Consider the following 18,400-nt stretch of genomic DNA (forward strand, 5'->3'; position numbering starts at 1 on the left):
CTCTTCAATTAATTCTGTTAAAAATGTTAAATACCTTTTAAGAGAATCACTAGAAAATGTGCTTCTTAAAACAATTACTTTAGCAAATTCTTAATTTCTATGAATATGAGGATAACAACCACCATTATGATTTAATTCTATTTAAATCCACGCCCTAGATGAATTTAGAAGAATAATATTTAGATGTAACTCAAGTTAAATCTATCTTTATGCTTATGAGTTTAATCACAAAGATAAAAAATTAAAAAATTTATACGTAACAACTTGTGATTGAATATATAAATGAAACGTAGTACAAGACTCACCAAGCATTTTTTTTTAAATTACACTAAGATTTTAAAAGTCATGACGCATGACTCATGAGTATATATGAGTGATTAATTAATTGGCCCCCCTTTTTGGGTTCAAACATGTTTGAATTATTAGGGCCATTCTTTTAAACAGAAGGATGAGATATATGACACACGAGTCTCCATTATTTGTAATTTTGGCCCTCTTTTTGCTTTTTCGAAAGTTTGTTTGTAATAGCTGAGCTGTCACCCTATCCCAGTTGTTATGGTTTTTAACTTGGGAAATTTAAGGGGGGAAAACACAGAAAACTCAAGGGCTTCTATTATTATTATTATTATTATAAATGGAAGGTTGGGGATTTGAATTCAAACCTCTAGGCCGGAATAATTTTATGGAGTTCCCAAATGAAAAGTGACCTTAACTTTCAACACAAATGATTTTTTGCTCCTGCTGATGTCATTATGCTATGAAATTAACATTTTAACATTTCTTCATTTTTTCTTATTTCTTTTGCAACTTTTTTCTTTTTTCCTTTTCGTTTTTTCCTTATTTTCTTCTTTCTTCTTTCTTTCACTACTACAAAATTGGAATTTAATATCAATTTAAAACTGACATTATAGGGTACAATGTCAGTTGAAAATCGATGTCAAAGATTGTGTTAGAAAATATGTAAACCCCTAAACTTGTTTTACTAGTTAATTTAGTTTAAATTTTCTTAATTATGTGTTAAAGATGTGTATTAACATTAATGCAAAAGTAAGCTAATTAAGTTTAATGAATGAGGTTTTGTAAGGTTAAGAGAAGAAAAAATTTCTAAATGTAAAGAGTATATGCGTGCGGATTGTAAGCACAATTAACGCATAAAGGATTTGAGAAGTTTAAACAATCAGACAAGAAATTAGAATAATAACAAATTGGAAAAAAGGGCAAAATATGCTCCCAGATCTGTAACATGAGTTTGAAGCAGACAAGAAATTAGAATAATAAGATAAATGCGTTCAAATTTTGATAGCAGAAAGTGGCTCAAGTTCAGAAGCTTCCAGACAAGGGGAAAAAAACTATAGAACAAAAGGAGATGATGGTTTTAGATTAACCAACAACATAAAACTTAGAAAATGTAAATAAATTTCCATTAGGAGGCAAGTGCACTCAGAAATATTCTATGACAAAAGATAAAATAATTTATAACTTCAACTATCGACCACATCACAAATTCAAAAATAGGAGAAAGTATATGCAAGTAAGCAAACCATCAACACTGAAGCTTAGACATAGATTTAAGAGTATTGTAGCAAAAAACTTAGAATGGTTTTTCAATCAAGCAAAAGAAATGGAAACTCCACATTGGTTTAAACTCTGATAAGATAAAAGGAGATGGGACTTACTTTGAAATCTTAGTGAGACTCTTGTAAACATAAGAAAGCAACGAGAACAACAAGTCAATACCAAAATCATCATGATGGAATTCACATATTAGTAGAACAACTTCCAATAGACAAAAATAATTGCAGTTTACTTATATTTCCCTTAAGAATGTCTTGGCAGTAGGATTTCTTATTTCAAAATTTAGAAACATTCAGAATATTTTAGTCTTTTTGCACCTCGAGCAAGCACTCCAAAAGATGAAATCAAAAAGTTTTAACTAGCACATTATCCATATAACTAAAAAGTAAAGATAGCATAGAGTGAATTATCATTGCTTTCAAAAGAGTTTGTCTAGAAGCATGAACCTAAACAACATAATTTCCATATTGTTCTTGAACCAACATGCTAACAAATCCTAGAATTTCCTCCATAACTCGACTCTGAGTGGTTTCATCCTTGTAGTACTCAAGAACTCTCTATCATAAGGAAAACATATCAATATAGTTCTCACAAGACATATCGGCTTGATGAATTGAGTTGACATATATTTATGTGGCAACCAAAGACTAAAATTTGAATGATTATCAAACAAACTATTGAAATAGGGAAAGAAGACAACACAAGGAGTTTACGTGGAAAACCCTAATTCAGGGAAGAAAAACCACGGTAGAAAAGAACTTTTTATTTTTATATCTACTTTACAATAGACCCAACCTTAGATATAAATAGAATAATGTGAAACCCTAATTTAGCAAATATAGTAAAAAGACAAAAATGCCCTTAGGGCTAATTTAACATATTTCAACACAACCTAAAACGAAGTAAATAGAAATAACCAAACCACTCTCACAGGATATGTAAGACACGTTTAATATTTGTTTAATCAAATTCTCACACCTAAGATGCAATATATCATGACAAAATTATGTACCTATTATGAAAATTTTTTTGATCCCAGATGTCGCAAGGATGTCCTTCACAGACAAAGGCAAAATAACCAAGAATGAAACATAAAACAAAGGAAGCCACCTCTGAATAAACAAGAGAGTCGTTTTAAAGAAGTTCATACCGCCAATAGTAGGAGCAAGGACAGTAGAATCAAGAACCAATAAGATAGAAAAAAATACAAAATATCCCAAACAATGCACTTGGAAACTTAACTGCAGCAGCTACAAAAGCCCCATTCCAATGCTTATTAGTCGCAAGAATAATTTCAAGAGAAATAACCAAATGAATTACCCCAACCACCTACAAAACATAAAACAGATAATCTCAAAATACAACCAGAATCATAATCCAAACCTCAAAAAAAGAAAAAGAAAAAAAAGCCCAATTCCATTTTCCATTCTTATAGTTTGAGAGAGAGGAATAAGTGAGAGCACCATCGTGGCAGATTTCAGAAGAACTTCTCTGCAAAGATTCTGAAGAAACCTTCGATTGGAAGAGGCTTCCAATTAATCTTGTTTGCAGAGCAAATATGTTCTTTGAGATAAGAAACAAAAAGAAAATTTCATGGCCAGAAGGAAATGGAAAGAGAAACAAGAGAAGTCTTTCAGAAACCCCAGGCCAAAAGGTAAAATATCCCTTCCAAAGTGGCAGCTATTTAAGAGATTGTGTAACTTCAAAATTAGAAAGGGATCTCCAACAGGAAACAAGAAAAATTATGATGTGCCAAATGTATTTCACCATCTTCTATCATTCTAAATAGTTTTTCTATTTTTTTCTAACAAAAAGCATGGATAAAATTTCTCTAGAATCATGACATCATTATTGAACCTAAGGCTACCAATGGCAAAAAATGACACTTTGAATAGTAACAAGAATGGCACAGAGTCATTTAGCAAAAGTTATTAATCCTCAGAAATGGTCAAATTACCAGAAAAACAACAATATACGTGCCTGCTTCTTCTCATTACAAATGAAAACAACAAAAGATCAGCTCCCCCTGCATCAGCTATTCAGTTTGTACATAATTTCTTGCATAGAAAATAAACATTCTCCCCGCAAAATTGAAAACATAAAATACTTCAAAATGGGCTATGCGGTACAATTCAAGGTTGTATCACAAGTATGAAACTTCATATTTGAAAAATATATCCTGTACAATTCCAGTGCAATTCAAATATTGTAAGTCTGCTCCCAACTAAAGTAATTTCATCCAAAGTTCCATAGGATTACACTACAAAAAGGGTATCAAAAGGTAAATTGGCAAGAAATTTTAGTATCCTCTTCTTCATTACATATTTGGGTCATTTGGGATATGAGAAATTTTTGCGGCTTATCGTTAAACGAACCTCATGAAGATTACAAAAAAAAGAACCATGTTTAAGAATAAAGAAATTTCACAGGAAGGATTGTCAAGGCAATGGGAGAAAATAAACTAAAAGGGTGTTCGATTGATTACCAGTCGAAAGGCGTATGACTGAATTGAGAAACATCAAGATCACTTGATTCTACAGTTGACGTTGTTGAAGCCATGGCTTAATCGACTAGTTGAGTTCCTTCAGAAATCAGTTACAATCAAACAAAAATACTCTAACATCCCAAAAAATTAAGGTTGTGTTTGGGGCAATATGAATTTTAAATTTAGTGAGATCTTATATCATCTCAATATTTGGGGGTCCGTTTTTATATATCACCAATTTGAAATATCCAACTCAATGGTTTGCAAACACTAATGGAAATTTGGAGGGCTGTTTTCCTCCAATTTGAAATATTCGGCCCAATGGTTGAAGGAATTGTAGTTTGTTGGGGGAGAGCATTGTCCACTTCAGGTTCGTTTTCTAAACCCTAAATCGGGCAATGATGTGTCTTTATTTTGTTTCTCCTGAAATTTTCAATTTCATGTCTCGATCCTCTGTTTTGTGTATTTGATTTTCATGCCATGATTAATTTTTCTAAACATGTTATGTGTATTTCATTTTCTAAACACGTTCTGTGTATTTTATGTATTTCATGTACTGTGTATTTGATCATTGATCCTCTGTTATGTGTATTTTTTATTATGTGATTTGTTTCGTTTTTAATGTTGTGTCTTCTTTTCTGTCTTTCCCTTCAAATTTTCATTTTCATACCTTCATTCTCTGTTGTTTTATGTATTTGATTTTTCAGCCATGGTTAATTTACTTATGTATCTTGTTGTTCTAATCCTAATGCCCCATTGAATCTTGAATTGTGTTAGTCCTAGTTATAAATTTTTTTTTTGCACGTTTTCAATATAATGCATTATTAATTACTTCATTTATTAAATTGTCCACAAACTTTATTAATGATTGTTCTGATTGTTTGCTAATTTTATTAATGACTGTTTTGATTGTTTGCTGATTTTATTCCACTTGCATATTTTTACTACCCATTCAACCACTTCATTAATGACTCAACCAACTTATTAATTGGATTTGAGTTCATTTACATGATGTGAATTTAATTCTGAGGCCGGTCACATTATTTTTTTTTTAAAAAAATATTTGTTGGGATGTTATTAATGTTCAACAACCACCCATCTCCAACTACCCTTCTTCCTGGTTGCCAACTCTACTTTCTATTCTTTGGTTCTATTATTTTCATATTATTAACTTCCTAACTTTTGGTTCTTTGGTGGGTGGTAGGGTGCCTCATTGTGTTTTGATCCGGTAACATGTGGACTCTCCATCCAAATACTACTTTATAAAAGTTACATAGGTACTTCTCATTCCAACTAGTTCTCTTCCTACATTCTAAGTATTTGTAGATTTTTTCTATTTTTTTTTGTTTTGTTATGCAACCCAAACTAATACGAAACATTCAATTAGTTTGCGGTTGGTGTGTTATTATTATTATTATTTTTTGTATTCTTCTATATTCCATTTTAGTTGTATTTTTTTGGTGTGCCTCACTGTATATTTTGGTGTAATAGACTGTTTATTAATTTTTAAATTTTAGATACTTTCGATTCTGCTCATAAATGTAATACCCAAATTGACCTTGGATAATTTGATTTTATAAATTCAAATTAATGATATGGCTTTTTTTTTTTAATGGAAGTTATCCAATCATTAAAATCACATTAATTATTATTATTATTAATCTAAATTGAATCATATCTTTGATATAGTAATTGTTTATACTCTTTAATATGATTTTTATATTATTCAATCATTTTTAATTATTTTAGTATAAATTATCAATATAAAAATCATGTTCAATTATCACTATTCTAATCAATTTATTCATTAATTTATTCAATTTTAGTAATTAATATAATCATGTTTAATTAAAAAAATTGAAACATTTTTTAAACTATCATCTGTAATATAATCATGTCTTCAATTAATTAACTATTCATATAATGATGTCTTTAATTAATTTATTCATTTGTAGTAATTAATATAACTTTGAAATGTTTAATTAATATAATCATGTCTTTAATTAAGTAACTATTCATTTTAGTTGCCCCATGTAAATTATTGAATTAAAAACCGTCTTTGGAATGTTTCCTTCTCAGTAAAGTTTTCAAACTAATATTTACTTTTGACCAACTATGGCTAATGCAACAACTTTCACATACCTTTGACCAACTTATGAAAAGAATCATAAAAATGTAAATTATATATTTTTAATATAATTCAAATGTAAATTAATTTACCAATCTACTGGTTAAACTAAGTTGTAGTAATGTATTTCAATTCAGACCCATCCTTGATAAAACTATTTTTCCTTTTGTATCCCAGGGATTTAGATTTCTATCCCAAAATATGGAAAATGAAGGAGTTTTTACTCTCCTTTCAATCATCACCACGTCCCAACAACCACTATTCCTAACATTGACCTTCTTACTAAATGACCATCTTAGAATAGAGAGTCAACCCTTCTGCATTAGACATCGAATTAGACAACTAAACTTCTTTTGGCTTATTTATGAGAAGGATGTCTGCTGTCGTGAGAGCACGCAAATGGATAGACGGACTTTCGTCATCCTCTGTAACATACTTGGGACGATCGGTCGTCTGACACCTACTCAATGCGTTGACGTCCAAGAGATGATGGCAATTTTTCTCCACATTTTGGCGCACGACGTTATGAACCGAGTAGTTGGACGACAGTTTGCAGGTCTGGTGAAACTGTTTCGAGGCATTTTAGGTCTGTTCTGATTGGAGTACTACAATTTCATGAGTTACTGCTGAAAAAATCGAAGCCTATCACGAGCGATTGCACTGACAGTAGGTGTAAATGTTTTAGGTATTAGGTTCTAGATTTTTAGGAAACTAGGAAATCTTTATTCCTTTGTCAATGTTGATCCCATACAGAATTGTCTGGGTGCATTGGATGGCATATACATCAAGGTCAATATAAGTGTAGCTGATCGTCCCCGCTATCGTACCCGGAAAGGTGAGATAGCCACGAATGTACTTGTTGTTTGTTCACCAATTGGTGAGTTCATATTTGTGCTGCCAGGGTGGGAAGAGTTTGCAACCGATTCTAGAGTGCTTATAAATGCAATTCCTCGACCACACAGGTTGAAGGTTCCTAAGAGTATAGACTTTTGTGATTCCATTGCCTGGATTCAAAAGCAAATAGTTTGCCAACTAATTTTCTATATACCATGCCTAGGTTATTATTACCTATGTGATGCAGCATATCCCAATGCCGAGGGATTCTTGGCACCATATAGGGGAGAGCGATATCATCTTTCAAAATGGCGTGTGCTGGAAATGTACCGGCTAATCCACGGAAATTTTTCAACATGAAACATTCATCCGCTAGAAACTGCATAGAAAGAGCATTAGGCATACTCAAAGGTCATTGGGCGATATTACGTGGGAAGTCCTACTACCCAGTTAAGATCCAATGTAGAACAATAATGGTATGTTGCCTATTGCACAACCTGATAGGCAAGACTACAATGTCCGAAACAACGAATGATGAAGATTCTACATCTAACGAGCTCGACGATGAAAATATACAATTTATTGAAACATTCGATGAATGGACTAGTTTCAAAGATGAGTTAGCGATGCAAATGTTCGATGAATGGGAACAAGTATCATGAGCACAAAGTTTCTTGTTCAATTAGCTTTACTATGAATAACTTCCTCCTACTTTAGACTATGTTATCTTTCGGTTTAAACAATCTACTGTATTGAATCATCTTAATTTATGTTGTGTTAATTGGTTCATGTGAATGATGAAACATGTTCTACGTTATTCGTACTCAAACTTTGTTTATCAAACTGTGCCCAATTTAATTTTTTAAGTTATACGTATGTATGTAGCTAAATTGCAGAACGTGAGAAAATGACAAAACATATTTGGACAAAGGTTGAAGATACACGATTGGTGGAGTCACTTTTGGTAGAAACAGGTTGTCGATGTTCTACTTACGGAAAAAATTCCTAGTTGTTCCATCAGGTTGTCAACAATAGAGTGCAAAGTTAGATTTTTAAAGCAACAATATTGTGCAATCGCTGAGATGATGAGTAATGCATGCAGTGGATTTGGTTGGAACGATGAGTTCAAATGTGTGGAAGTAGAGAAAGAGGTTTTCGATGTATGGGTTTGGGTAAGAGAACACATTATAGTATTATTATCTTACAATGGTGAACTATTTCTAATATAATATTATGTTCTAACATAACATACGTTCCTGTTTGTAGTCTCATCCCAACGCGAAGGGTTTGAGACACAAATCATTCCACCACTATGATGAGCTTTCAATCGTATTTGGGAAAGATAGGGCCACTGGTGAAGGCAATGACACCCCGTTCGATCAAGCATCTATAACAGATGAACATTTAGAGCATATTCGATTGGGATCACAGGTTAATGAGCAACAAGAAAGTATATCTGAAATGAACATACCAATCGTTGATGGGATGGATGAGGTTTTCCCAGATACACCCATCAGTAGGCGTACCGGATTAAGTAACGATACGAGAGGAACGAAACACAAGAGAACTCCCTTCCAATCTGAAATGCTTGACATTGTACGCACAACAATGGATGTGCAGGAAAGTAAAATGAAGAAACTTATACAATGGCAGAAAGAGAAATATGAATTGGAGCTCAAGAGGCATCAGGAAGTCATCGAACAGATCTACCAAGTTGAGGGTTTAGAGGAGGACGATTAGTTGACTATCATAAATCTGTTGGTGAATGATATTCAGTGAATAGACGATTTTCTAGCCATTCCACCACAACTAAGGAAAAGGTATTGCATGCGTTTGTTGGGCAAGTCTAACTAATTACGTTCTCGGTGTTTGCAAGTTGGTTTATTATTATTTTTTGTAACTTCCTCTAGTTTCTTATTCCATAGGTATCATACATTTGTTGGTTTTTTGTGACATATACAAATGGCCCGTGGCATGTAACCCTTAGATATAGATGCAAATTTTTCTAAGCAAGTTGTAAAATGGTCATGTATAAGGCCATCAAATTATGTAAAAAAATTTTAGGGGAATGAATTTAATGAATTTTATATCCAGTCTAATTTTTTTTAATCAGTAGAATGAATTTAATGAATTTCATGTTCGATCTAAATTAACACTATTTTGTAAAACCATTTGGCTTTAAATGATGAGAAGTTTGGAATGAATAATATAAAATTGATCTGTATACCATATCTTGAGATTGAAAAAAAAATACAATCAGTGTCTTATTCCAAATAGGATGGATACAATAATTAGAGTATAAGATTTAAAAAAGAAAATAGCTAGGGACATAGGGTGCAAAATGGAACTCACTTTTACCCACTTTCAAGGATAGTAGAGAGGTTGTGCCCTTAAGTGTTAACTCCGGGTCTTGAACAAGGGGCCCCACCCTCTCATTGGCCCATTTGTAGTTGTTACAAGGAGTTGTAAAGTGCTACAAATGAAGTGATCCTGATTTGTACATGTAATGACATGAGAAGTGAGGGCGTCCTGTATAATGAGTTTGTACAAGATCAGACCACGAAATAAGTCACTCTTACTTTATAACGTTGTTTACTGCTTAAGACTAACTATTTCGATGCGATGACCTAGGTAACTTGACCTTAATCCTGAGCTAACTATGAACTCCTGTTTATTCGGGATTATCCTTAGATTTGCATAGGTGAGGGTTAACTCAACAGCATCGACTCAACAAGCCTCCCATTTCAGGGGTAAGACCGGGTAGATAACTCGGGATATAGAGTGCAAGATGGAATTCACTCCTACCCATTTTCAAGGATAGTAGAGAGATTATTCCCTTAAGTGCTGACTCTAGGTATTAAACAAGAGGCCCACCCTCTCATTGGCCTGAGAGGGACTTGGTTTGATGATCGAATCACAAACTTATTATTCATTAGAGGATCAGTGGGACTTAAGGAACAAGAGGTAATCTCAGGGGTAAAACAACCTTTTGACCCAACCGTTATTACGAACAACTTGTGAAGGGTTAACTTACTAATCATGATTATATCGAATGTACATAATATATCTATAGTGAGGAGAGTGCAACTTTAGGCTTTAGTGGAATGATCCAGTAGATAACAAATGAGAGTTAATTTGGTGTAAAGAGTTTAGCCAATTAATCTTGGAACGTTGAAGCCCATGATCTGTAGGTCCACAAGGTCCCCTACTAGCTCAAAAACAGATTAGCCTTAGAGTAATGTGATAAGTTAATTTGAAACGTTCAAATTCGAATTAAGGGAGTTAGTAATTATATGTGATATAATTACACAATTAAACGAAATTGGAGAACTGATAACATTTAAATATGATTTAAATATTAAATTCGTGAGTAGGGATTCATGATGGTGGAATTAGTATTAAATTAGTTTAATATTGATATTGAATTAATTAGAGTTAATTAAATTGTTTAGTTAATTAATAATATTGATTTTATTAGAAAAATTAATTATTGAATTGATTTTATAAAATTAATAAAGATTTTATTTTTTAAAATAAAAATTGATTTTAGAAATCAATTAGAAAAACCAAATTTGAAAAAGAATAGAAAATAGAAAATCCCAAAAAGTGGGATTTTTCCACTTTCTATTCAAGTAGCTTATTCATGGTTCCACCATGATTTTCAGTCAATCTTCCAAGCATGAGCTGCAATACATACAACAATGGTGTTTGCACGATAGTCATGCAATAAATCAAGAAGATTGGGCTGAGAATCGGATATGATTTTGACTGAAATTTCTCGAGAAACCTTGAGGTTGAAGAAGGCTTCAACCATGGTGATCCAGTGACCTCTCCTCCTTGTTTCCTCAATTAAAACTTATTTTGAGTCTCACAACTCAATCTAAGGCACCTAGAAGATAGTTGGGAAAGTCTTGTGGTGGTTCACAAGCTGAATTAAAGAAGATTGCAGCTGAGATTCAAGATTAAAGTGTTTCTTCAAAGGTATGACTTGAAACCCTCTTCATAGTTTATGGAGCATGCTTAATTCAAAACCAAAATTAATGAATTAGAATGCTTAATGATTCATTTTTCTTCTGTTGCATATTTTCTAACTTTAACATATAGACCCTTCAGACTGTATTTTGAACATTGATCCTTGTATGTCTCCACATATAGTTCAAGACTCCTAAGGCAACCTTGGATGTTAGTTTATTGAATTTAGGATTATTAAGACAAAATAGACAAACAACACAAACAATAATATTTATTGAATTAACATCTATAACTCTTTATTGATGAAGGTCAATTATTGGATTTAGGGTTATTAAGACAAAATAGACAAACAACACAAACAATAATATTTATTGAATTAACATCTATAACTCTTTATTGATGACAGTCAATTAATAATATTTACTATTTACGAGTTTTAGGGCATAAAATTCAACAGAATGTGGTTGGAGGGCAAAAGTTGAGCGGCTGGACGTGAGGCTATGGAAAACAAAGAAGAAGAAGGTTGTGTGGTGTGGGTTTGTACGTGTGAGGAAGAAATAAATTTAATTTCTTTTCTTTCTAACCCTAATCCTTTCAATAATTAATTAATTAATTAATTCCTCTCCCCCTTCCAAAAAAAAATACGAATATTTAATGTCGGTTTACCTATAATGTCAATTTAAAACGCCATTAAAGATTCACTTTTTTTTTTTTATAAAGAAGCCAACATTGTACATCCGTTTTTAGTTTTCCCAACTGACATCAAAGTCCAGATTTCTTGTAGTGTTTTTTCGTTTCTTCTTTGATTTTTTTTAATGTTTTTTTTGTATTATCATTGTCTTTTTATTTTTATTTTTATTTTTTTGTGTTTTTTGCGTTGTCATCATCTTCTTATTCTTCCATTTTTTTCTATATTCTTCTTCTTCTTCTTCGTTCTTCAATTTTTTTTCTTCCTTATTTTTTCTTCAGTTTTTTTTTCTTGAAGAAAAAATTGTAGTTGTGTCTGATGTGGAACTAATGAAAGGAGTGAGAAGCTATAGCGAGAAGCAAAAGGCCAAAATGAGAAAAACTCGAGGAAAAGCAAGAGGAAAAATCTAAACAAAGGACAAAAATCAAAGAAAAAATCATAATTGTGTTTGATAAGGAACAAGAAAAGGGAGTGTTATTACAAGTTATGAAAAACAACTTCAAGATTGTTAGAAATTAATTATACAAGTTGTCTTTATATACATCTGTAAATCACTTGTAGAAGAGAGAGAGAGTAAAAGAAAAAAAATTGAGAGATCAAGATAGCTAACTACTTATCTTGTAATTTCTTGTTGTAATTCTCGATCAAGAAATCATCAGCTTCTCCGTGGATGTAGGCGTCTTTTTGGCCGAACCACGTAAAATTATTGGTGTTATTCTTCCTTTATCTTCTTAATCTTCTATCGTTTACCTCAGCACCCTCATCGTTTAGATAAAATACTCGGCAGCACCTTCATCGTCTAGACGAACCTTGGCAATAACTTCATCGTCTAGACGAATCACGACAATACCTCAATCGTCTAGACGAATCTCACCTTCATCGTCTAGACGAATTCCAGCAGCATTTCCCTCTGGTTTTCCCTCTCTTCTCTCTCGTTTTTCTTCTGCAAGAAAGAAAAGAATAGGGTTAGTCATTGAAGTGTCTGAATTACTTGAGTGCTTGAAGTAAATCTTGTCCATCAAAGTGTAGGGTGAAGATTTATCTTCACGTGGATTGTGCTTTTAGCACACGGTTTTGTTCAAGTTCAAATTTCATCAGTGGTTTTGGTTTTCATTTCGGGCCAGGCTTTCAACTAAGCCCAATAACATTTGTTTCAAGTTCATCAAGTTCATCAAGCCCAACAAGGAGCGGGAAGCGAGAGGTAAGAGTGAGAAACGAGAGGAAGAATATGAAGAAAGGAAAAAATCGAAGAAAAAAGTTACAATTGTATCTGAACACAGGAAGGAGTGAGAAGCGTGAGGAAGAAACGAGAATTTGTTTGAGCGCTAGGGTCTCGCGCACGGTCTGAGGACAAACTAGTAATTTTGCACGTGACTAATGTAAGCAAAATGCTATTTTTTGACCAATTTTGAAACTTGTGCTAAATTTCACTTTGGCCTTAAAAAGGGGCCTTACCTAAAAAAAACCCTCCTCTTGGTCTTCAAGTACCTAGTACATACATATGCCAAATTTTCAAGGCAAAGAAAAAAGGGCAAGAGGAGAGAGAGCTATATTTAAACCGTAATTTGCAAAATGAATAAATTTAGATAAAATATTCTTAAAAAAAAAAACCATTTTCAAATTGAATGGTTTGATTATAAATAAGCAGATATACCAAAGTATAAATGGATATAAATTCGTTCACTGTCTTTTTCCAAAATTCTATTAGGAATTTTTGCAAGATACTATAGATATTTTTATTTACCGTGTATTTATTGTTGTAGTGAGTATTTTCCATTACCGTATTAATTAGTAGTAATATATCACAATTTTCTAAGAAAAACATTAGATCCATTGTAATGGGCTGTGAATTCTTCTGGGCCGCAATTAGGTCCATCTAACGACTGACTGTGCCCATTGCACATCAAGTAGGCCCATAAAACATTTTTCTTGAATTTTTCCTACGGTAAATTATTTTTAATTCATTAAAGACATGTTACAAGAGATATCATCAAGTAGGCCCATAACTAGCAATAGTCTTAACTAATTGAGTTAGGGTCGTATTTGATTTAATTTAGATTGTTCGCTAAATTATAATTAACTTGTCCTTAAAACAAATTGTTCTATTACAAGTTTGCATCTAATGGAAGTGCATAATATAAGCTGACATACCCAATAATTTATTTTCATGTGCTCACCCACTAATATTTTTGTTAGAATAACATTTTCTCTGCAGTAGCAACTTCCTTGGAGACATGGAAAGGCAGAGAGGGAGAGAAAAAAGGGGGATTTTTTCCCCCTAAATGAAGTCCATGTTATCCAGACAGGGAAGTGTTGTTTTTATTATTACTATTCTTAGCAGTTGAAATAGGTAATTTTGGGTTAAGTGGTAGAAAAGCTTAATTGAAAAGGCAAAAAACAGAGTCTTCAGAGTCCTGGCTAAAATTAAGGTGAGAAATTAGAGAATTGAAATGGTGTGCAATGTAAATATAATATAAATAATAAATATTTTAACTTGTTTAAAACGCATATAAATATTTATTAATTTAAAGTTTGTTTTTATAACTTTTCCAAAAAACATCTATCGACATCACATTTCATCGATATTTTCGTTGGCATTTTTGTAAAATTGAGACATCAATGTCTCTAATGACATCAATATTTTAAACATTAATACTTGATTGTTAGCTGGACTATAGCGTTGCATTTTACCCCCAACTACAATCGAAAGCATAGTCCAATGTTATTGGGCCGCAAGACAAAAAAAAAAAAAAAAAAAAGAAGAAGAAGCAACATTACAGCTAATATGTAAGTATTACTCAATATAATTTCTGAAGACTCCAATTATAGGGCTTTGTTTATAAGGCCTTTCCCACATGACATGATACCTGATACCACATCACAGTGCCCCGGCTATCAGTGGCTCCAAATTTGAGGCGGATCTACGTTAATCTAAATTCACCCTCTTATGCCCTCTTTGTTTTTTTCCACTTTCCCACAAGTTTTGATTTTATATTGTCTTCCTTAAAATGTGGCATTGGATTCCATGTAATTTCACCCAACGAAGTTATAATTCAAACCCCCATTATAAACATAACTCAACAGTAAACTTCTTCATTGTAATAATGTCATATTCATAAGGGGAAAAAGAAAGAGTTGATGGGTGTTAGTGAACAGGTCAAAGAGATTCATGTTTTGAACTTTGGATCAGCAACAATCAATCAGTTATATCAACTATTGAACTTGTACAAAATAGGAACTGTATGGGATGGATCTTTTTTCTTCTAGAGGGCCCCCCTCTGCTTTTGTTTTCTACGCTGGGACTTTGAAACTCCATTATCATCGATCCCCATTAAGCAAAAATGGAAGCATAGCACTAAAGATGACAGATTGCAGCTTTGGGCCTCACAGAGCACCAAAACACCTACAACATATAAACTGCACACATCTAATTCTAAACAGAAAGCAATATATGAAGAGATTATCTGAAACCAAAGTACCAAATGTAAAGCGAAAGAGAGAAAGAAATTAAAAGAGAAAAAAGAGGGTAGGCAGAGGCAGCAGCTTACTCTGAATTTGAAACAACTTTTATGTCTTCTTCTACGAGAATTCAACACCGTCTGAAGTTTGGTATGCAAATCCGTTTGATTGAAAACTTGACCCGAAGAGCTCAAATAAACACTGCGTTGAAGAGGGGGAGACCAAAGGCCACTTGTTTCGTAATCGAATCCAAATTCAGTGGCATCGAAGAATTTCTGAAGCAATCTGTCTGAAGTGGATTTGGATACCCTCTGAACCTTGGGAGTATTATTATTGGAAGTGGCAATGAAATTAGAAGGTGAAAATGGCAGTTGGGGGATGGACATTGATGGAAATTTGGAACCCAATTGAATTTGAAAGAAAAGAAGAGAGAGATAAGATAATGTTTTTATAAAAAAAAAAAAAATAAAAATTAAAAAGGGGGACGAGTGTTTGAAGAAGACAAAGGTGGTGTTCTTTTTCAGAGGTTTATAAATGTGATGGGTAAGGAATATTGAAATGGACGTATGTGGCTGTGCATAACAATGATAGAGGAGAAGACGTGACAAGCATGATGGTGAAATTGGGCAGCTTCATTTGGGGCCAGTGTCTATTATTAACAATCATTCTGAGTAATGTTTTACATAATTAATAATAATAGAGTTGTTGGGTTAACTTTATTTTGAGAGAGACCCTTTGTGTTTGTTGGGTGTGGAAGGGCAAAGGAAGGAGAATAGTGAGATTAGAATGAAAGAAGGGGGTAATTGTAATTTGGAAAAGGGAATTTGTTGGCCCTACCTTTATTGGGAGGGATTGGAATTGAATTGTGTCAGATTGAAAAGAGTAGGTAATGAATGATTGACCCATTAATGCATTTATGAAGAATTGATCAAAGGAATCAGAGGGTTACTGTGAGATCAGAGATTCCAGGTCTTGTTTGGACCATAAGAAGAAGAGGGGAGAAAATTAGGGGAGGTTCCCCTAAAATAGGTAAATTGTAATTAATAGATGATGTGAGAGAAATTCATTTATTGGGATGATCAAAGGATAGTTTTAAAAAAGGAGTAGAAACAAGTGATCACAGTGGCAGCCTGAAATCTTCTGGCTGTTTGGAGATTTTGACTTTAGCTCAGTGATTACTTGTGGGTCTTTGGTTAGTTATTGGAGGAGGAATCTCTCTCTCTCTCTCTCTCTACTGAATTTGATATATGATGGGTTTTGGTTTGGTACTATCAATTGGAAGGCTTAAGTTTTGGTGAGTGAAGTGAAGAGGGAAATCAGTGGTTCTCCACATTGACATTGTACGATCTCTTTTGCTTACTGCTCAAACAACATTTGGTTTTGCCACTCTTACACGCATTTTGTGTGCATGTTTACCATCTTAAACTTGAAAATATCAAGTCTGGAGGTTAAATTTAGAGGTTTAAGTTTAAGTAGCCTGAATTTTTTTAAAAATTGTATTTGGAGTTTATGTTTTTGAACTCTACGTTTAAAAAATTTGTGTTTGGAGTGCATACTTATGAAGCACGGGGATAAAGTGCTGACTTATAAATCTTGAGTTTGTGAAATATTTTCTTATATCTAATCCGTTGTTAGATTTTAGATTAGTTTAAACTTGTCATTTTAATTATTTTAATATAGTTAAGTATAAAATATACTAAACAATTTAGAAGATTTTTTTTTTAAAAAAATTGAAATAGAGATGTGCCTAAATTTATAATTTTATTTAATTTATTGTTTCAATAAATTGTTATTCTGATTTTACTAGATTTTATATAATTTCATAAACTTTTGCCATTTTAACTAATTTCAAAATGATCATTTTTTTACCATAACATTCTAACTTCAAATTGAAATAAACTAGGATTTTAGTCTTAAATTCAATTGTAGCCTAATGAGCTACTATTTTATACAAAAATGAAAATAGCCTAATTAAATTGAAAAAAAATGAAAATGTTAAATTAAAGTAGGACTTTCTATACATATAGCCTAAATAAATATGGAGACGCTTTGATTTCCTAGCGGGAATAGCAAGCCTATATGAGCATAATGACAATGAATATGGAGATGGTATGGATGTCTGCTAAATCTAAGTGTATATGTGATGTGTTGCAAATATGTTCTTTAATTTATGTTTAACATTTCTCGATGCGATAGCCACACTTAATCCTATCTCTAGGGTGCATGCATTAGTTACAAAGAACATACAAAAGACATTAACAATTTTATCTCTAAAATTACTTCACACACTAGCTAGAATCAACTGCTTTTTCACTTCAATAAACCAATTAGGTAGATTCAAGCATAAACTTTATGTATTCATCAAGCCATAAAGTTCACAAACACAAATAACGCTTAGAAAATAAACAGATGGAGGTATGGAGAATGGTACAAAATGAGATTGAATTAAAGATATAAATTTAATACAAATACTCTTAGTTCAATTAAGGGAATGGTCAATGAGAATGCAAAGATAGAGGAAGAAGTCAAGTCATAGAGTTCAATCTCTTGTCTTCTTTGGCTTGTTTTTAATGCTTGTTTTAGCCAACTTGGTGAAGGAGTTGAAGGAGATGTATCTTCCATGCATCAAATAGTTTGGATGCATATCCCTCGCATTGGCCTTATCAGCGACACTTAGTAGATTTTTCTAATTCCTGCATCAAAGAACATTAGTTAAACAGTTTTTTCTTAAAGGATACTTTTGTATGAATTTATCACATGTACAAAATTTCATGCATTTTCCTTTAACAAGACTGCGTTTACAACACTAATAATCCTAATAGTTCCAACTTTGAGAGAATAATAACTTGTATTTCTACAAGTTATCAAAGGTCCTAGATAAAACTTTTTGAGGCTGTTTGGGAGCTCAACATGAGATGATATATCCACTATAAGAAAAATGAGTTCTCCCGACGATTAAAAATAGCCGTCAGGAGTTTGCCTTTTGTTAGCCATAGGGAATTCCCTTGGAACTCCCGACGCTCGTCGGGCAGCGTCCGGAACCAAACCCCTTCTTCCCCATCTTCCCCATTTTCTTTTCCCTCTTTCTTTCCTAAAACCCTAACCCGCGCCGCCCCTTTTCTTCCTCATCTTTCCCCTTTTTTCCGCCTCTTCTTCTCCCATTTTCCCTTCACCGCTGCTTCTTCTCCCATTTTCCCCATTCTTCCCCACTATTCTCCCTCCCTCTCTCACTTTCCCATCTTTTAACCGTCGCCGCTGC

The 18,400-nt window shown here is 32.9% G+C and overlaps 1 protein-coding gene and 1 long non-coding RNA gene across 2 annotated transcripts; both read right to left on the bottom strand.

The window, feature by feature from the left end:
- Positions 1-2,248: 2,248 nt before the first annotated feature.
- On the bottom strand, positions 2,249-5,089 carry LOC120082044. The gene is made up of 2 exons (XR_005483030.1): positions 4,061-5,089; positions 2,249-2,904 (listed from the first exon to the last, which is right to left on the bottom strand). It is a non-coding gene; the product is annotated as an uncharacterized LOC120082044 (long non-coding RNA).
- Positions 5,090-14,703: 9,614 nt separating this feature from the next.
- Positions 14,704-15,634, bottom strand: LOC120081796. Its single transcript, XM_039036964.1, has 2 exons — positions 15,231-15,634; positions 14,704-15,085 (listed from the first exon to the last, which is right to left on the bottom strand). Exons 1-2 carry the CDS (start codon positions 15,525-15,527, stop codon positions 15,038-15,040), a joined length of 345 nt encoding a protein of 114 aa, XP_038892892.1. The 5' UTR covers positions 15,528-15,634; the 3' UTR covers positions 14,704-15,037.
- Positions 15,635-18,400: the final 2,766 nt, after the last annotated feature.

The sequence above is a fragment of the Benincasa hispida genome, chromosome 7 (assembly GCF_009727055.1).
Source record: "Benincasa hispida cultivar B227 chromosome 7, ASM972705v1, whole genome shotgun sequence".
Lineage (NCBI taxonomy): Eukaryota > Viridiplantae > Streptophyta > Magnoliopsida > Cucurbitales > Cucurbitaceae > Benincasa > Benincasa hispida.